The sequence below is a fragment of the Copadichromis virginalis genome, linkage group LG13, assembly GCF_057382275.1.
Source record: "Copadichromis virginalis isolate Kocher_CV1m ecotype Utaka linkage group LG13, C_Virginalis_male_GT1.1, whole genome shotgun sequence".
Taxonomy (NCBI): domain Eukaryota; kingdom Metazoa; phylum Chordata; class Actinopteri; order Cichliformes; family Cichlidae; genus Copadichromis; species Copadichromis virginalis.
The window spans coordinates 19,602,052-19,619,548 of record NC_140630.1 but is presented as its reverse complement, the minus strand read 5'-3'; the positions used below and the strand labels follow the sequence as shown (position 1 = coordinate 19,619,548).

Genomic DNA, 17,497 nt, shown 5'->3' with positions numbered 1-17,497 from the left:
TTATTCCCTTGACTTTTTCAGGCCTCCAGAAATAACTCGGCACTGACGAATCGTGACTGATTCTTGCAGCTGTCCACACATTAGTGACATTCCTCTGATGATGCAAGATGCCACTCGTACTGAACAACTGAGTTTGTTTCTGTTTAAAACAGTGCCTGAACAGTGCGTGCTGTCATGTTAGGGGTCTCATATACAGGATTACATTATGAAAGCATGCCATGTGGAGAGATCAGGTGTTGTAGTCTAACTACCTAAAAATATCATGTTAAACACTGAGCCTGAGAGAGCAGTTACCATTCCAGGTCTGTATTTCAGTCTTCATTGCTTCCTCCTGAGGGAGGTTCCTGTTGGTACACACACATGTACAGCCACCGGACACAAACTCGCTCTCTCTCTCACACACACACACACACACACACACACACACACACACACACACACACACACACACACACACTGACATCCACTGAGGAAAGTAGAAGTCTGCGATCCACATTTAATAGAGGTGAGTAGTTTCTTTATACTAAATTGCTCGTTTTTATTTAATATCTGTTTTTTTCCCCCCCGACTTGATGTCACACACCTCGTGGATCATTGGTGGTTTCAGTTCAGTGTGACTTCAGTGTGAACAGTGTTTCAAAGAATGTGCATGAAGGGCTTGGTATGAAGTGTGACTAGATGAAGAACAAGGCTGCTAATGCAGGGGTCCTAAAAGCTTTGAAAAATTGGTATAATTAATGTGACTCTATTAGCGGAGAGCGAGATTAAAAAAAGTCATTTAAATTCCTATTTGGCTCCCGATATCTCGTGTACTATTCTGCTATTGTTTATTATTAATATTGCAAAATGTATGATCAGTTAAGCAGCACCAGCAGCGATGATGCAAACAGAAAATGTCACGTCTGTCGCTTGAATTTGTACGTGACATCCAAGAAACAGCATGTGTTGCGCACACAATAATACACAACAATATTACACAGAATACTGAATGACAACATACGGTTTGTGTGATCGTGGACAATCATAGTTAAACCCCTTTTCACGTTTCTTACTTACATGCATATTTTTTAATGTGTTTCCATAGTAACACTGATTTCAAAGTTGCATGCAGTATTTAATAATAATTTAATCTTAACTGGCATACAAAAAGAGAATATTGCTTTCATTTATGAATTTGTAAAATCCCTAAATTAATAAAACCATTTAAATATTCTTTACAACATTATTTTTTCTAAAAGTCTGGTCTTCCTACATCTTCTATAGCCATTGTTTCTGTGGGTGATGTACTAGGTTTACAGTTATTTTCACTATTGATCGTTCATTTTTTGATTCATTGCTTTTAGTTTCAACAAAAATGAGAGAAAACAGAAAGGAAAAACTACAGCTTGGAAAAAGGTAAAACCAGATGTTTACATTGGAAAAGCTGGAGCCGGTTAATTTTTGGCATGTTGCTTATAAATGACTGATAAGTATTTAGGAAAAAATGCTCATGGACTCCATAAACATCCTTGGCATATAGGTGGTAATGTTAGATCCCTGTAGAGCTTTGGGACAGATGGCAGTGTGCAGGAGGTGATTAATTTCAGGCATATGTGTGTGTGTGTGTGTGTGTGTGTGTGTGTGTGTGTGTGTGTGTGTGTGTTGTGGACAGCACAGGAAAACAATGTCCTCTTGCATGGTGAAGTCCAGAAGTAGAAACCCATATGCAGCTGTTCAGGTGGACCCAGACAGCGCTTACATCACTCCAGGAACATTAGACCTTGAGCAGCTGTTCTGGACCGGCACCACAGCTCATTACACACACTTCAACGAGGTCTGGCCAGATGTCTACATCGGGGATGAGTGCGTAAATCTGAGTACTGCAGATGTCATTGTACTTATCAGCCCTTATACAACTATTCAGTCAATTGTGTCAAAAGTTCATGATGACAGCTTCATACTGAGTCTGTGTTTGCATAAACACAGGAAAACTGCTCTGGAGCGGCCTGGTCTGAAGGATCTGGGGATTACACATATCCTGAATGCAGCAGAGGGAAAGTGGAATAATGTGCTGACTGGTGCTCAGTACTACAGAGACATGGAAATCCAGTATTATGGTGTAGAGGCTGATGACAAACCCACTTTCAACATGTCCCAGTACTTCAGGCCTGCAGCAAATTTCATCCACGAGGCCCTCGCTCACCCACAGAGTGAGTCCTCCGGGACTCTGAGGAAACCTTTGAGTTCATTATCTGGAGGATAAGTTTGTTTGTTTCTAATAAATCCATATATCTTCATTTTTTCTAGACAAGGTCCTGGTGCACTGTGTGATGGGCCGGAGCAGGTCAGCGACACTGGTCCTGGCATACCTGATGATGAAACACAATTTAACTGTAGTGGACGCAATTGAGCATGTGCGACAGCGCCGCTGTATCCTGCCCAATCACGGCTTCTTAAAACAGCTCAGAGCCCTGGACATTTCACTGCAGGAGGAAAGGCTGAGACAAAAGAAAGAAACACAGGACCAACAGTAAATACTAAGAAAGGAACTTAAAAAGGTATTTTAACTTCATGTCATGTTTTCATGGATATTATTTTTTTCTTTTAATATATAATTAAAGTCATGTTTTCAGTAACCGAGTATGAATCTCATTAAGTTACTCACTCTGATTCAGTCCATAACTCTGTTTTCATGTAGAAAAGATTTCCTTTTCATAAGATTAAAGTGGTCTTAAAGAATAGTTCTCCAGGCTTCCTGAGGTTCTTTTAAAGTTTTTCTTTGGACATTTGTTGCTTTTTCACTTGTCCTGTCATTTTCAGCCTAGTCCTTGTAACTGACCATCTAATGCTATGTTTCACATGATGAGCCAGTGTTGTGTGTATACAAAACAGGCAACATAGCAAAGAATCCATCTGAATTTGTCTTTAGGCACTTTGTTACTAGTGGTTTGTTACAAAAAGACACATTTTTTTATTTGAATCTGCTGCAATCTTTAAAGAAATGAAGAAATTATGAACCAACTGCTTCATTTTTTAGTATATTGATGCCAAACACACTGCCAGAACCCTGCAGAATGATTCCTGCAGACCAACAGCAGACAGAATTTTGTTGCCATCTGCAGAAAGTTAGTGAGTACTGCAAATGTATTACAAGATCTCAGGGAGTGGCTCAAAACCTTTTGACCACAAAAACAAAGTGTTAGTTACAGCAACTGAAGAGAAAAAAAACCTTTGTTTTAGGTATTATCCAAACTCTTCTACATAAAGAAAGGAGGCCATAACAAGCCATGAGAGAAACCTCTGAAATATGAGGTGCACTTCACATTATATAAAAAATATGAGACACAGAAAAACATCTATGATAAAATCTGTTTATTTTTTAATTTCAAAATTTACCACAATGATGGGCAAACTGAAAATTGTTGACAGTAGGAACAAACAGGTTATAAGGCTTTTTTGGTGTATCTGAACATGTGAAGGAAGCCATGAAATTTAGGGACAGTGACCAATGATTCAGTCCAACCAGATACAGATTTGACAACACCTCTTACAGTATTTAGTTCTACACATATTTCTTACCTTTTACATAAACTTTGAATAAAGTTATATTCAAGTATTCAGCATTTATCTCACCAGTGTATGAATCACAGCACAGACATTAATACAGACGGTTTATAACACTTGGCCCCAGATACGATTTTCCTCCAATTTCTTATGAATCTTTATTTATTACTCGAGAAAACAGATTTGATAAAAAATGGAAAAAAATAGTTATTTTTAAAAAATGATTTAACAGAATTGCCCCGAGGGTTTGCCATGACAATGCAGGAGAATGTTAAGTCAATTGAAAAAATAAATAAATCAACTGAGAGAAAAAGTCTGCTTTAATGCCCACTGTATTCTTCTGGCAGAGAACCCCCAAATATAATGATGGATTCCCAGAAACGCATTATATATAGAAGGGAGGTCATGCTTATACATCAATACTCTCACAAGCTTACAAGTTTCCCTGCAGGCTCATATAACATCCCCAGGCCTCTGCCCATCAAGCCTGCAAACTGCTAGGGAGAAAGAAAGGCACTCATTATTTGATGCCGGTAACGTTTGAATAGCACTGACATAATCAACATTTTGCAGCTTTCACACAACTTAATAGGCAGAGGCCTTGATACATTAAAAAAAAAAAGAAAAAAATGTACACTTAAAATGCCATTTGATTCACAACGGGCATTTTGTGAATGCTAAATCATAACATAATCAAATAAATCACTGCAGCACATTTCTGAGCCGCATTCAAAACCTCATCGGGGTTTTATTATTTAGTCCTGTGTGTGTGTAAATGCATCCTCCTGTTGCTGTAGCTGTTTGTGCTTGGACTCTTGTCTCCAAGGGGACAAAATAACACACATAAAACATAAAACAGACTCACACGATGTTGACATGGTTTTTCCACGAGAGTCTGATGGGTGTCAGTGCATCCACATGCAAGAAATGTCAGAGCTGAAGTACAGTTCAAAACTGTAGAAAACAAATGTCCGTGAGAGCAGGATTTTATAGTTAGAGCCCTTTTTGTAAAGGACAATTACCACATTTCCTGGTGTTTCCATGATTCCTTTATGGTAATTTATTTAAACGCATTAAAAGTTCCCTTGGTTCTTAGCGTGGAAGATGGGCATATGAACTAAGAACTGATAAGAAATGATGTGTGGATAAATTAAAAGAAAAGAAAAAACTTGAAGTAAAACACATTTGAGGGTTGCACTTGTAGAAAATAGTGGAACTTATATGTTGGGGTTGTGGAGGCAGAGTGGGTATGAGGTTTCACGCTGAAGGAAAGGCTTTCCTGACCAATCCTCACTTGAAGTCTGGTTTTTCTGGGAAGCTGCAGCCTGCTCGCTGGATGATGACATTGGCAGCGTAGTGTGCCGCCTTCACACACTGATCCAGAGGTTGCTCCTGGACAAGCTCAGACAGGAAACCTGTGTTGCCAAAAAAAAAAAAAAAAAAAAAAAAAAAAAAAAAAAGAGGCTTCCACAATAAAAATCAACAGAAGACTCAAGACTGAAGCAAATCGACCAAGGCACAAAAAAAATAGCAACACCGGGGCCTCTTACCTCCTACGAAGGCATCGCCTGCACCGTTTGTGTCAACAATATATTTGGGGTCAGTTTTCACTACAGGGAAGGTTTCAATCTTGTCACCTGGAAAGACGAGGAGAAAAACAGTTCACTTCCACACAAGGACAAGAGACAGAGTGAAACAGATGCCAGGAAATGGGAGAAAAAAGAAGGAAATATTACTTTGAGCCATAACCGTTTCATCCTTCCCCTGAGTAATAACTACAACCCTCTGTCTCTTTTTGTTGTCTTTGGGTAGAGCCTGGGCTTTCCTGACAATTTCCTTAATGTCCTTTGTCTGTAGACAAAATACACATCAACACACAAAGCAGATGATACACAAATACACAGAAAATCCAGCCTTTCTCTTGTGTAAATGATAAAGTCTAACAGTCTACTCACATCAAAGTCTTGCTCTTTAGCAAAAGCAGCTGCCTCCTGAGAAAACAACAACAACAAAGATCACATTGAGTTAATCTGAAATATGTGCAAATCATCAACGTTAGTGTGGAGATTTCACTGTGAGAACTGTGGCTTACTGTCTCATTGCCAAACAGCACATCAACGTAGGGCATAACCTGCATGAGGTTATCCTTGAAGAACTGGCAGATGAAGGGCGCAGAGAGGTTCATGCAAAAGAGCTTGTTATTTTCGGAAGCATGCTTCGCTACTTTCAGGATGGACTCCAAGGAGACAGTCAGGAAGAAACCCTGGAAGGAAGGAACGACACTGGGTCAGGACTAATCTGCTTTTTATATCTGATGGGTCTAATGAGTCACATACACTAAAGTCTTCAACAAAACAAAAGCCCCACATTGAGGGCACAAAGGTGAGTGAGAGCACAGAACGTCAGGCAGGACAGTCATTGTCACAGTTAAACCACTGAGTTATCACAGATTAATCCAAGCACGTGTTTGTGGTGCTGCTTTCGTCTTGACTCACGCTGCCAAACAATCTGAGCAAGCATGATATTAACCATCTCACAACCATCATCCACGCAGAGCACGAGATTCACATAATGAATACCAACTAGGGCTGGGCCATATTATACCGTTCACGGTAATACCGGTATAATGTTAGGCAACGATAGGAAAATGAAATATCGCGATAGAATGGGAGTAAAATGCGCATGCGCAGTGCCTTTGTTTTCATACGCACATGGCCGATTGTTGAGTGAAACAGATGAACCAGAATTGGTTTGTACAAATGGTGCAACTTCAGTGGTGTGGAACTGGTTTGGTGTTTGTCCGTCAGATACACAACAAAGCACATTTTTTTGCAGAACATGCAAGCAGCCGTTGTTATTGTCGTATTTGTCGGACTAAGATGCTCTTAAATCTGGGAGTAATCTGGGTCCTAAACTCTGTATGCTTCAGGTCAAACAACACTGCAGCAACACTGAGAGTTAAAACCTGTCTAAATTCTTTCATCTTTAATAAAACGATCAGCATTGCTGCTTTACCAGGTGTAACTATAAAGTTTAACTTCCAGGCATCCATGAAAACAAAAGTTATTACATTTAACGGAGTTAAAAGTTAGCAGGAAGCTAGCGGAAGTTAGCTCGCTAGTTTCGCTAGTTACCTAAGCATGATATAGCATGTTCTGACTGAGAGATTTCTGAAAAAAATCAAACTTACAGCTCTGCTATCACTTCCAACATAAATGAAGACAGGAAACTAAACAGCAGTGACGTTTGTAGGGTTACTGAAGTTGGGCTAGCTGGTATATAATGATGTGCTACGTGATCGCTAGCGACACAGCTATGTTAGCATAACATTAGCACAGTGAAGCTGGAGGATGAACGCTAACTTTTTTCCACTTATAAAAGTTAACGTGAAGGTTCCTCATGGTTAGAGACAAATGCAATCGCATGGCAGGATACTGTAAACGGACCAAACTTCAGTCAGGAGAACAACTGAGATAATCCATCCACAATACGAGGTTAGTCATTAATATACTGCAACAACATGGGAATAGAGCAGCTGCCAGAGAATTCAACATTAATGAATCAATGGTACAGAAGTGGAGGAAGCAAGAAGAATGAGTTTAATAAAGTTTGATTTATCTGACTGCTTTGTTTCGCTTAATGTGCCTTATAATCCTGTGCACCTTATGGTCCGAAACATACGTACTGCACACTGCAGTTTAATGTTGCAAAGCACCTCTTTTTAACTTCAGTGGATATTATACATGGTTATGCTCAGGATATGTCAGCCCATTTGTACTGGAAATGCCTTTTGGTTAAACTTTCAGCAAGGAATTTGCATTTGCACTGTTGCATTTTTATAAAGCTTTAATGTACATAAAAACCAGCTTCTTGTTTAAGTGAAAATAAATGGAAGGTTGTCTTTTTGCGCTAGTAATGTTGTGGAGTTGTATTTTGTCTCGCATCCATTATATCGTCAGTTATATCGTTATCGCAAATTTTCAAATATATATTGTGATAAATATTTTTGGCCATATCGCCCTGCTCTAATACCAACAACACAGGAAGATCCAAGAACCATAAAAAAAACAACACGGGTGAAGGCTGGATACTGAGAGAGATGCAGATCAGTACCAGGGTAAAACATAAGTGATTATGCAAGAGCACAGAGCAGGCCAAATAAGTGAACGCCGCCCTAAGTTAGGCCGGTCAGTGACCTCCCCACAAACCAAAGGTCGCTAGGGGAAAAAAAGCATTCCTGAGTGGTAGCCCAATGGTTGCTAGTAGAGATGGCACGATACCACTTTTTTATGTCCGATACCGATTCCGATATCATAAATTTGGATATCTGCCGATACCGATATGAATCCGATATAGTGTTCTTTAATCAACAAAACTGTTTTTTAAATATCTTGCTGCATTTTGTATAAGTTCATACTCAAGTTTAAAACAACAACTACACTAAAGCTATTCTGTTATACCTGTATGCAAAAAAAAATATTTCATAGTTCAGCAATACTGATCAATCTAATAAACTCAAACCTACACCATCCTCCCTATTCTGGTATTTTAAAGAGTACTTAGCGTAAATATTAAGCAACCTAACTAATAGGGTTCCAACTCCCAGCAACAAAAAAAAAAAAAAAAAAAAAAATAGGGAACCACCCCTCACACTCCACCTCATGATGCTTAATCGACGTAATCAACCTTAATTTGATGCAGTGTGAAAAAAAAAATGCACCGAAATCAATTATTTTTCAAGAAATATTAAATAGATTCAACATCTTTCTTCAACAAAATTGCAGACTGCACAGATGGTACCTTCCCAAAGGAAAAAGTACTATAGCTTACTAGGGTATATATATATTAGACTTAATAGTCACTATATACAGTAATGGACTTATATTCATTTTACATCAAATTAAAACTTTGGGTGTCAGATTCAGATAATTATTTATTAAAAGCTCGACATTTTAAATGACAATAAGAAAGAAAAGTATGTCTTTGTGCCCCCTTTTCCCTGTTAATGCCCTATCGGCCCCCCTGGCTAAACTTTGCTAGATCCGCCCCTGCACAGTTACCAGCCGTCAGCTACGTAGAAAAAGATCCTGGTGTAGAAAGTAATATTAAATAAATTCTAACAATAGCTTATCAAGCTTAAACGTACTGCTGTTGTTCAGCCGCTGGTTTCCTCTTTCTGGTGCAAAGTGGGCCAAAAACAAACAAGAGAGACGGACTCGGGACAGAAAAGCCGATCAGCTGATCATTAAGCAGTTTCATGATTGAAGTAGCAGCAAGAAGAGGCAGTCGCTCCATATATCGCTTGTTAAGCTTAACGCAGGAATGCTTTACAAACATTCAGAGATGGACTTACACACTTGCTTTACTTCTCTCGGGGATAACTTTGTCGGAGATGAAATGCCGGGTTGCTAGCGAAGCTCCACATGCTATCCAGACCACCGACAGGTCCCGCATGCCACAGCCGCTCTATCACGTGATGCATACTGCTCCGACGTGCTAACGTTCTGAGGTGAGTTACGGCGTGTTGCAAGTTTTGTGAGGTGCTTTCGTGATATTTAATGGATCGGATTACATTTTTTATTTTTCTCCGATATCCGATCCAGTAATTTAGGTCAGTATCGGACCGATGCCGATACGTGATATCGGATCGGTCCATCTCTAGTTGCTACAGGCTGAAAGCAGTTGCATGATGAAATTGGTTGCAAGGAATTTATGCTGCTTCACTGAGATTGCTCTAGTCGCTTGTCTTGTCTTCAAATGCTCACCGCCCACAACTTTACTCGAGGTTGCCAGGTGGTCACCAACCATCTCCAGGCCCATGTGACCACGACCTCACAAAGTAATTAAATTACAAACCACTGGACAAAAAACAAAACAGATGCTTGTGATATGACTCCATGCCCACCTTAAAGCTTCATTAAAGTGGCACAAATTAGCATACAGTGATGTAATACTTACAGCAATGTAGTAGACTTTAGCTTTTTCCACCAGCTTCCAGTTCTCCTCGAGGTCTAGATGTTTATCCTTCTTATAACAGTTAGCAGCAGCTAGGTTAGCCACCAAAGACCTGAGAGCAGAAAAGTAGTGAAACACAGGTTTATAAACAGGTTAGATCACACTGCGTTTGCATGCTGTTAACATTCAATTACCCACCTGTTATCTCCGGTGATGCAAGCAGCACATGTCCCCGTGGGCTCCTCGTCCTGCTCGTAGTAGTGGGCGTCGACGTGCACCTCCTCAGCCTTCTGCTTCAGGATCTCTCCAAACTTGTCTTTGCCAATGCAGCCAAAGAACGTGCCCACCTTATGAGGTTCTTGGATCATCCACTGTAGACAGTAACAAAACCTCGCATCAATATCAGCCAGTACATCCTGCGCACAGAGGGCAACATTTACACTTCAAATGAATCTCACCTGAGCGATCTTTATGGAGTTCTGTGTGGCTCCTCCAGCGTAGTATTCAACCTTGAACTTCTTCACCAGCTCCTCGAACCTACAGAAAGAAACAAAGGTGTGACTGACATTTCCAAAAGGAAAGTGTGTCAAACTAGATAGGGCCAATCACTAATCAGAAGTTTGAAACCTAGAGCAAAGGATTAATAATGATGACTGATCAAACCGTGTTTGGCACCAAAGGTTTACACCTTATCAAATATACTTTATATATTTATTTGCTGAAGAAAATAACATGAAATCTAATGGTAGTAAAGCTTAGTTCAGTATAAAGATTGGAAACACAGCGTGCAAACTAATCCTGGTTTTTCAAATGACCCAGAGCACAATTAAATGAAGATATGTCTGATTTTTTTTAAAAGACTATCAGTTGAAACAGAGCTGACTTTCCTTGTTTTGAGTCCTCCCTGGGCCACCAGAAATCCACTTACTATTGATCTAAGTGGTCTAACAGTGCACTGATAAGTGATATTTTTAAGGCAATCTCCATGTAGACGTCACTGCACAGAGCATTATTTGCAGTCTCTTCAAGAGTCCTGGAGACAACCCCCCCCCCCCCAAAGTTTGCAATTTTTCAAAAACGTTTTTTAAGGAAAATGCATTTATGTGCCTCTTATTGGGGAATATCAAAAGTTTTCCGCAGGCAGTGATTACCATAGTGCCATTAAACTGGTTTGCATGACACTGCATAATTGCCTCTTTTATTGGGTTTCCCTCTATAGCGTGCCTGGTGATGGTTTAGTCAGTAAAATCCCTTCGTATCAGACTAGACTCTGCAGACAACAGCCTCATATTTTTTCCAGGTCAAGTATACAATACGTGCATGACTGACCACTGATTATACTATCTGAACCATTTACCACTGTTATATAACACAGACACGCTTCAATGTTCTGTTTACAGCTAAAGCACGAGAATTTGCCATCTTACGCTCCATAAATGTAGCCTACACACCATAATGTGTTTTTGTGGTTTATGTGAGTATCGGAGGCAGCATGTTCAAATACAGTACTGTGCAAAAGTCTTGAGCCACTTTGTTACCTTCTAATTTGCTAGGAAAATGAGCAACAGGTGCCGTGAATGACTAAATCATGTGCAAACATACATGGTAATACTGTAGATAAGGCAAAAATGGGGTCTGTGCGTTTGTGCACTTCTAATCAGCTTGAAAGTCAGTACTTGACATGAACGCTTCTATTCTTCAACACAGCCTGAACTATCAGGAAAGACTTCTTGTAATTTTCTTTAAATAGTCTTCAGGGATAGGTCGCCAGGCTTCTTGAAGGACATTCAAGACTTCTTTGGGTGTTGCTCTGAGGAGGCCAATCCATGACTTGTAGTGCTTGGGAAGCGGTTACCAATCAGAAACTTTCCAGGTAACTCAAAAGCTGATGGTACTTTTCTGCATTTATGATTTCATCAATTATGATAAAATCCCAAAAACCACTGGTTGAAAAGCAGAATCAAAGGATACCAGGGCCTCCACAGATGGCTGTAGACACTCACTGCTGTACCTCTCTCCTGACCTCTTGTGTACATATTGATGACAATCTGAACACAAACTCTGAAAGTTTGATTCATCACTCCTTAAGACCTGTTGCCACTAATTTTTAGTCAACCTCTTGTGAAATCTGGCATTTCCCTTCCTTAAGAATGGCTTCTGGACAGCCACCCATCCACTAAGAGTATTACAGTAGATGGACTAACTGAATGGCCAGATGCATCTCTCAGGTGCTGATTTTAAAAAAATATTTCTTAACAACATTAGTTTCAGATATTGGTCTAAGAACTCTGCTGCTTCTTCTTTTGTCCAGTTTCCTCAAGGTCACACTGTACAGCATGCTAACCTATGCCAGGTGTTTGGCTAATAACTCATCTTGTTGATGCAAAAATACAATTTTATGTCTGGGAACAAATTATGTTTGTCTGCAGTAGCCTGCTGGTAACAAAGTACCCAAGGACATAATTTAAAAAAAGACTCTTTTCTAAGTTCTTTATTATGTATACACACAATCCTTGGTTCTGATTCATTCCTTTAGTTAGGTACCTTTTTTGTCCTTAAATAATTCATAGGTCAGTGTTAAGTGATTTAAACAACAATAAAACAAACAAAGAAAAAAAACATTGGTTTAAAGATCGAGTACAAGGACTTTATTAAAAATCGATGTAAGGACGGCCTTAACAGACCTTCAGAAAGCCTGAAGAATTATTGCTCAAGACCACTTTAAAACAATTACAAGAAAACGTGGCTCTTTGGAAGCAAAATAGAAAGAAATGAGGGGCAGCTCAAGACTTTTGGACATTATTGCTTCTCTTCAGAAACTACAACAGGCCCACTGTTGCTAAAGGTCCTGAGGTGGGGGGGGGGGGAAATCCCCTGCATGTTACGCTTCTGAGGACTAAATCGAGCACAGCCTGAGAGGCTTAAGAAGAAGCAAGACTAGCAGATTAAACGTGTGGACTTGCACCTTCTTGTAAGTGATCAATGATTCCCTTAGTTCACATCACAGATCAATATCAATCACAAACTGATACAAAAAAGTGTCATTTAAATATGTGTTGACATCAAATAACATTCGTCCTCAAAAATGAGTTGTGCATGCAAGTGCCTGCCATTACTAAAGCACAACCTGTTGTCATATATAGACTGAACTGTGAAGAGTAGGAAAACATCAGTATAATCACACAAGGCCACATATGACTTTCTTATCTCATAATGTTAAATGTTTGCTTTCTGGCCCTTGTCTCAGAGGGACTGGGAGGAAAAGTGTCCCAGTCTGCTATTGGATGAGATGGTCTCACTGCGCTGAATCTGCTGCTCTACCACTGGCTGTATGTGAAGGCACAGAGGTCAATCGTGGCACTTTCTAGTGTGCGCTTGTTTTGACTGGCCCGCTCCAGAGCAGAGGGGTGCAAACTCAGTATGAATTCAGAACACAAGCCATGTTTGAAGATTAGGTAAACCCACATGGGAAGAGCTCTACAAAAACCTACATAATCTACAGTGAATGTTGCAACAGAGGAGATACTAACAGTTCTTTGTGCTTGGCTTCAGCCAGGATCTGATCGTTGGGTTTCAGAGAGTACCTGCAAATAATCAGAGAAGAAAAAAAGAAGAAGAATTACTTTCAAATAAAACAGAAATAACAAGCATGTGGACGCCATTTATGTGAGCCGGGATTTTAAGTGCAGTAGGAAAGCTTCCAAATGTGCTGTTCACACATTTTTCCTGTGAAAGTGTGATTTGTTTTCCTCTTGCTCAAATAATCTCAGCCCAACTAAAGCTAAATAAGGTATGGTTTCCTTAACGGGAGGTCACACAACGGTAGGCTGGGGATTAAAGTGCAGTTGCTGTGCTTTTTTGTAAGTGGGACTGAATTAGAGCTACAGTCGGCTGGTTTAGCTCTAATCCAGGAGTTTATGCAAGGGGTTAATGAGTGGACGCTGAGCTGCCCTTTGTCCCGTCTGTCTTGGTCAACTCACAGAGAACATGGCTACTCTGAGCAGATCTCAGCTGATAGCTCCCACTACTACAGAGAATATTTAAATGTGTCATGTCAATACAATCCCTGGATTTCTACATCATAGGTAATAATCACAACTTCTACAGGATCTTTGAAGTCCTGAGTTTTTGGTGATGTAAATACACGTGATGATCAAACAGGGTGCGGTTTCTTTTCAGGATACATTAAAGCAATGCATCTGCTGAACGTACAGCTCTGCTGACGCTGATTATTAGACAGCTCTGCCGCTTCCTGTGCTTCCCTTTATCGTCCTCATCTTGCTCCTGATCAAATTACATCAGGGAATCTCTTTCTCCTCCAGCCTGTCACTGATGTGACCTCACTGATACCAAATGTCTCCCTTTCAATTGATCTTATGTGACTTGCAAAAAGTAAAAAATAAAATCACAGTTCGTTACTCTTTCTCCTTTATAACATCGGGGTTAGAATAAGCAGCAAAGCAGTATTATTTTGGAAGTAAACACCTTCTACCAAGTATGTGTTTACATATATATGCACTATTTTATTACCACTCATTACTGGACCAATCAAAAGGGCAGGATTACAAGCACTCGTGATTCTAATTCTCATACTTACTTGTCTAAGAAATCTTTGTCCACAACGGCACAAATGTCCAGCAAGGGGTTTCCCATTCCAAAGAGTGAATTAGTGCTGAAACATAAAGACAAACAGATTTGAGCTACATCTCTTAATTTTAATACGACAGCGTTCACAAATCATCTGTACATTAAATCGTTTCAGTCCCGTCGATTTGTCTTCACTTTAATAAAGTGCTCTTAACAGTTGAGCTGGAGTGGAAATCCATTACTCCTTTGCTCTGGTTGAGTAATCTGTCAAATGCTCAGGCATTTCAGAAACATGCAGAAAGCCAAATTGCACTGACTTAAAAATTTATGATTGCTCACTCCAGTGAGCGTGCCATTTTATTTCTATTCAACAAAAGATCTGTTTCCACCTGACTTTAATTATGTGACTTAAGGCACAGCACGAATCAAAGAGACATAAATAGGAAACATGCATGACTCATCAGAAGGCACTACAAAACCCAGTCAGTCATGCATGTAACTTTGTTATGGCGTCACAACGTGGCAACATCAGGACAGCAGTACACTCAGTGTGCGTGTGCTTCTGCTGCTTGTGTAGTCTGTTCTTTTTCTGGGTCAAGCAACCGAAAGTAGAGCTTGAATATCACAACTAAACATGCTGACAAAAAACCAAAACAAATAACAGAATTTCAGAGCACCACAGGAACCGCTACTCTGTGTCAACATGTTGGGCACATCGGTTGCCAAATCCAGCCAGCGAGTTAGTCCACAGTTGTTTCACCTGTAAGCAAAAACTGAACTGTGCGTGCATTATAATCCACATCCTGCCACCACGTGCCCTTAGATCTCAGTCTTGGTGTCATTTTCACAGGTGCCCTTCATATGAACAATTTTTTTCTTTGTCAATGCTTTTGGGAACCCCCCCTCCCCCAGATGGAGCAAGTCTTTGAACACAGCTCTTCAGAGATGCCACCTCCACATGAACACATGGAACCATACTTGCCCATAAAGGTTCTCTGTCTACTCTCGCCCAAGGCAAAGATTTACAGTTAATACGAAAGAACAGCTTTTTCAAAAAAAGCAAAGAGCAGGGAGACGCAAAGACCTGACGGTGACTTACGCTACACAGATGGGTTTCTGTCTCGGAAAACCGTCCAGTCGATATTTGCTGCATCGTATCTACTGTCTCCTACAGCACATATATAACTTCCAATGTGTAGTCAGATGATTACTAGGCATGTGCAGACAATTACACTAAACCATGCCTGCCTTTAGATCAACTCCCCTAACGTAAGCTTGCTCTTACCTTGCAGCAGACATATTGTTCCTCTTTGTGTGCACACTGATAAACCTGTTGGGCGACCTAAAACCGGTTGAAGAGGGAGCTAAAGCATTAAAAAAAACTTGACAATTTCACCTCAGTGTGCAGGAAGATCGATTTACCCCTGCAAACACAGCTCCTCCTACTCGGAGCTGGCCGATTGGAGGCAAGGGCCACGGCTGTGTGTGTCTCTGTGGTGATTGGCTTGTCTTGCTGACTCTAGGCTCAGTTCACTCACTCATTTGAAGCCAAATTACACCGTGAGAAGCGTGCTGCTGATTGGGCTGTTGGAGTGCCGCAGATGAGGTGAATGTAGTAATCAGCAGCAGCCATCAGATTTCTTCAGAGGGGGTGGTGATGGTGGAAGCACTACAGCATTGCAATGACCGCCATGTGACTTGTTTCACAATTGAGTGTTTTGGGAGCTGGTAAGGGATGGTTCTTGTAAGCTTTCTCTGCAGCTGTGCAGAGTCCCACACCAAGTCCCAACATTGCTTTCTGGTGGTGCTCATGCTCGACCACAACCTAAAACCTGCCACAGCTAGATGGGCTTGCTTCACCGCAGAGGTGCCCAAACCCAGCAGGCTTTATGAGCCAACAGTTAGCTAAAACCCTGCTTATCAAAAAGCAAAAATATCAAAGGACTTTGCACCCGCTGCTTTACGCTACGACCTCGCCAACATTGAACTGCTTCAGAGGTCTCGAAAACATCCCAAATCAATGCCTAAATTCGCGATTTTGTGCACGTGTGTGTGTCTCTCTCTCTCACACACACACAGGCTAACAGTGTCAACCTTTTAAGGTTTGATAGCACATATATTAGCATTTAACTTGGAAGCGTGGGAGGAGGGTCGTGTCTCCTCGCTGTTATTAAGGATATTTTTTTAGTCTTCGGTCACCTTATTTTGACGGCATTCTCTTTGGGCGGAGGCTCGGGCTTCTCCTCCTCTGAGAGTTTAGGTTTCTTTGCTTTGGGTTCGTCTGAAGCCATGTTGACTGGGTAAAGCACGTTGCGATCACCTTAGCCGGCACGAAAAAGCGGTCATGCCATGAGCAATGGGGCTGTCGTTGTTTCTCCGGGGAATGGCTCGCAGGCAATAGTTCCCTCCCGCCTTTGCAGAGACGCCGTGCAGGGTTAACGTGAAGCGATGGCAAGGTAAGGAGCAACTTTAGTCACCTCCATGACTATATATATATATATATATATATAAAATGGGAAATAAGTGCGGCAGCAGTTAGTAGTCTTAATGAATCATTCTCGAAAAAAAACCCATTCTCGTTTGGTTTTTGGCTGGGTTTTGTCCCACACTGCTTAAATAATTTTGAGTTTCCCGGTCTGGGGAGGCCAATCCATGACTGACAGTGCTCCATCATGGTTTTTCTACTCATGCATGTGTGTTTGGATCATTGCTAAAAAAAAATGAAAATGCTTTCCAGGTGTTAGTACATGGTGGATCAAAACATGATGGTATTTTTCTGCATTAATGATATCAATGATTTTAACAAGCTCCCCAACAGTCTAAGGAGCTTGGAAAGAAAAGCGTCTGGACTTCTTTAAGTTGCTTGAAGACGTTTCACCTCTCATCCGAGAAGCGTCTTCAGTTCTAAGGTCAAATGGCCGAGAATCCCAGATTTAAACCCAGTGGGAGTATCTCCCCCCCCAAAGAGGGGCAAAAGGACCTTCTGATGATCCTCTACCTAATCACATGTGCCAATACTCCCACTGGGTTTAAATCTGGGACTCTCTTCAGTCCACTTCTGGTGTAATTTGGCATACCTCATTTCGCTCTGCCACCTTTCCCATGAGAATATTTGTGATGAGCCTTTAGTGAAATATATTTGGAGATGGATTAACTAAAGTGTCAGGTTTTTGCTGCATTTTTTTTTTCAATTGCATTTTTATAACTTCCAGATAATGTTCATCTGCTGTAGATAATTTCTTTTAGGCCTGGCACTTCTTTTTTTGCAGAGTTTCTTTAGATCTTTTAAAGACGCATAGAACACAATGCAGTGACTCCCTGTAATGAAAAAGACGCAAAACATAACGAAACAAAAAACATTTTTTTCCCAGCACAAGATGTCTTTTACCGCATCTATCTAGCCATCTGTCTA

At 40.6% G+C, this 17,497-nt stretch overlaps 2 protein-coding genes across 5 annotated transcripts; one reads left to right on the top strand and one right to left on the bottom strand.

Annotated features, from left to right (window-relative positions):
• Positions 1–197: 197 nt before the first annotated feature.
• Positions 198–2,720, top strand: LOC146695580 (dual specificity phosphatase 29-like). Of its 2 annotated transcripts, none has more exons than XM_085477863.1 (4): positions 198–505; positions 1,657–1,842; positions 1,966–2,189; positions 2,287–2,720. In XM_085477863.1, the coding sequence occupies exons 2-4, from the start codon at positions 1,664–1,666 to the stop codon at positions 2,511–2,513; spliced, it is 630 nt and encodes a 209-aa protein (XP_085333989.1). In that variant the 5' UTR covers positions 198–505; positions 1,657–1,663; the 3' UTR covers positions 2,514–2,720. The 2 variants fall into 2 exon arrangements, with proteins under 2 accessions (XP_085333989.1, XP_085333988.1); XM_085477862.1 differs by having other exon boundaries at positions 1,652–1,842.
• A 614-nt stretch (positions 2,721–3,334) lies between these two features.
• Positions 3,335–16,490, bottom strand: adka (adenosine kinase a). 3 transcript variants are annotated; one of them, XM_085477857.1, is made up of 11 exons: positions 16,285–16,490; positions 14,096–14,170; positions 13,029–13,082; positions 9,957–10,035; positions 9,697–9,869; positions 9,502–9,610; positions 5,636–5,806; positions 5,499–5,534; positions 5,280–5,394; positions 5,094–5,180; positions 3,335–4,958 (listed from the first exon to the last, which is right to left on the bottom strand). In XM_085477857.1, exons 1-11 carry the CDS (start codon positions 16,374–16,376, stop codon positions 4,834–4,836), a joined length of 1,116 nt encoding a protein of 371 aa, XP_085333983.1. In that variant the 5' UTR covers positions 16,377–16,490; the 3' UTR covers positions 3,335–4,833. The 3 variants fall into 3 exon arrangements, with proteins under 3 accessions (XP_085333983.1, XP_085333984.1, XP_085333985.1); XM_085477858.1 differs by lacking the exon at positions 16,285–16,490 and adding an exon at positions 15,371–15,477; XM_085477859.1 differs by lacking the exon at positions 16,285–16,490 and adding an exon at positions 15,185–15,320.
• Positions 16,491–17,497: the final 1,007 nt, after the last annotated feature.

What these genes read in the sequence shown, in the direction of transcription:
- LOC146695580 (XM_085477863.1), top strand. Translation starts at nt 1,664, where the DNA reads ATGTCCTCTTGCATGGTGAAGTCCAGAAGTAGAAACCCATATGCAGCT. An exon ending in GATGTCTACATCGGGGATGA is followed by an intron (nt 1,843 to 1,965) that starts GTGCGTAAATCT and finishes GCATAAACACAG; the next exon opens with GAAAACTGCTCTGGAGCGGC. An exon ending in GGCCCTCGCTCACCCACAGA is followed by an intron (nt 2,190 to 2,286) that starts GTGAGTCCTCCG and finishes CATTTTTTCTAG; the next exon opens with ACAAGGTCCTGGTGCACTGT.
- adka (XM_085477857.1), bottom strand. Translation starts at nt 16,376, where the DNA reads ATGGCTTCAGACGAACCCAAAGCAAAGAAACCTAAACTCTCAGAGGAG. An exon ending in GAAGCCAAGCACAAAGAACT is followed by an intron (nt 10,036 to 13,028) that starts GTTAGTATCTCC and finishes TTCTTTCTGTAG; the next exon opens with GTTCGAGGAGCTGGTGAAGA. An exon ending in CTAAAGAGCAAGACTTTGAT is followed by an intron (nt 5,395 to 5,498) that starts GTGAGTAGACTG and finishes TTTTGTCTACAG; the next exon opens with ACAAAGGACATTAAGGAAAT.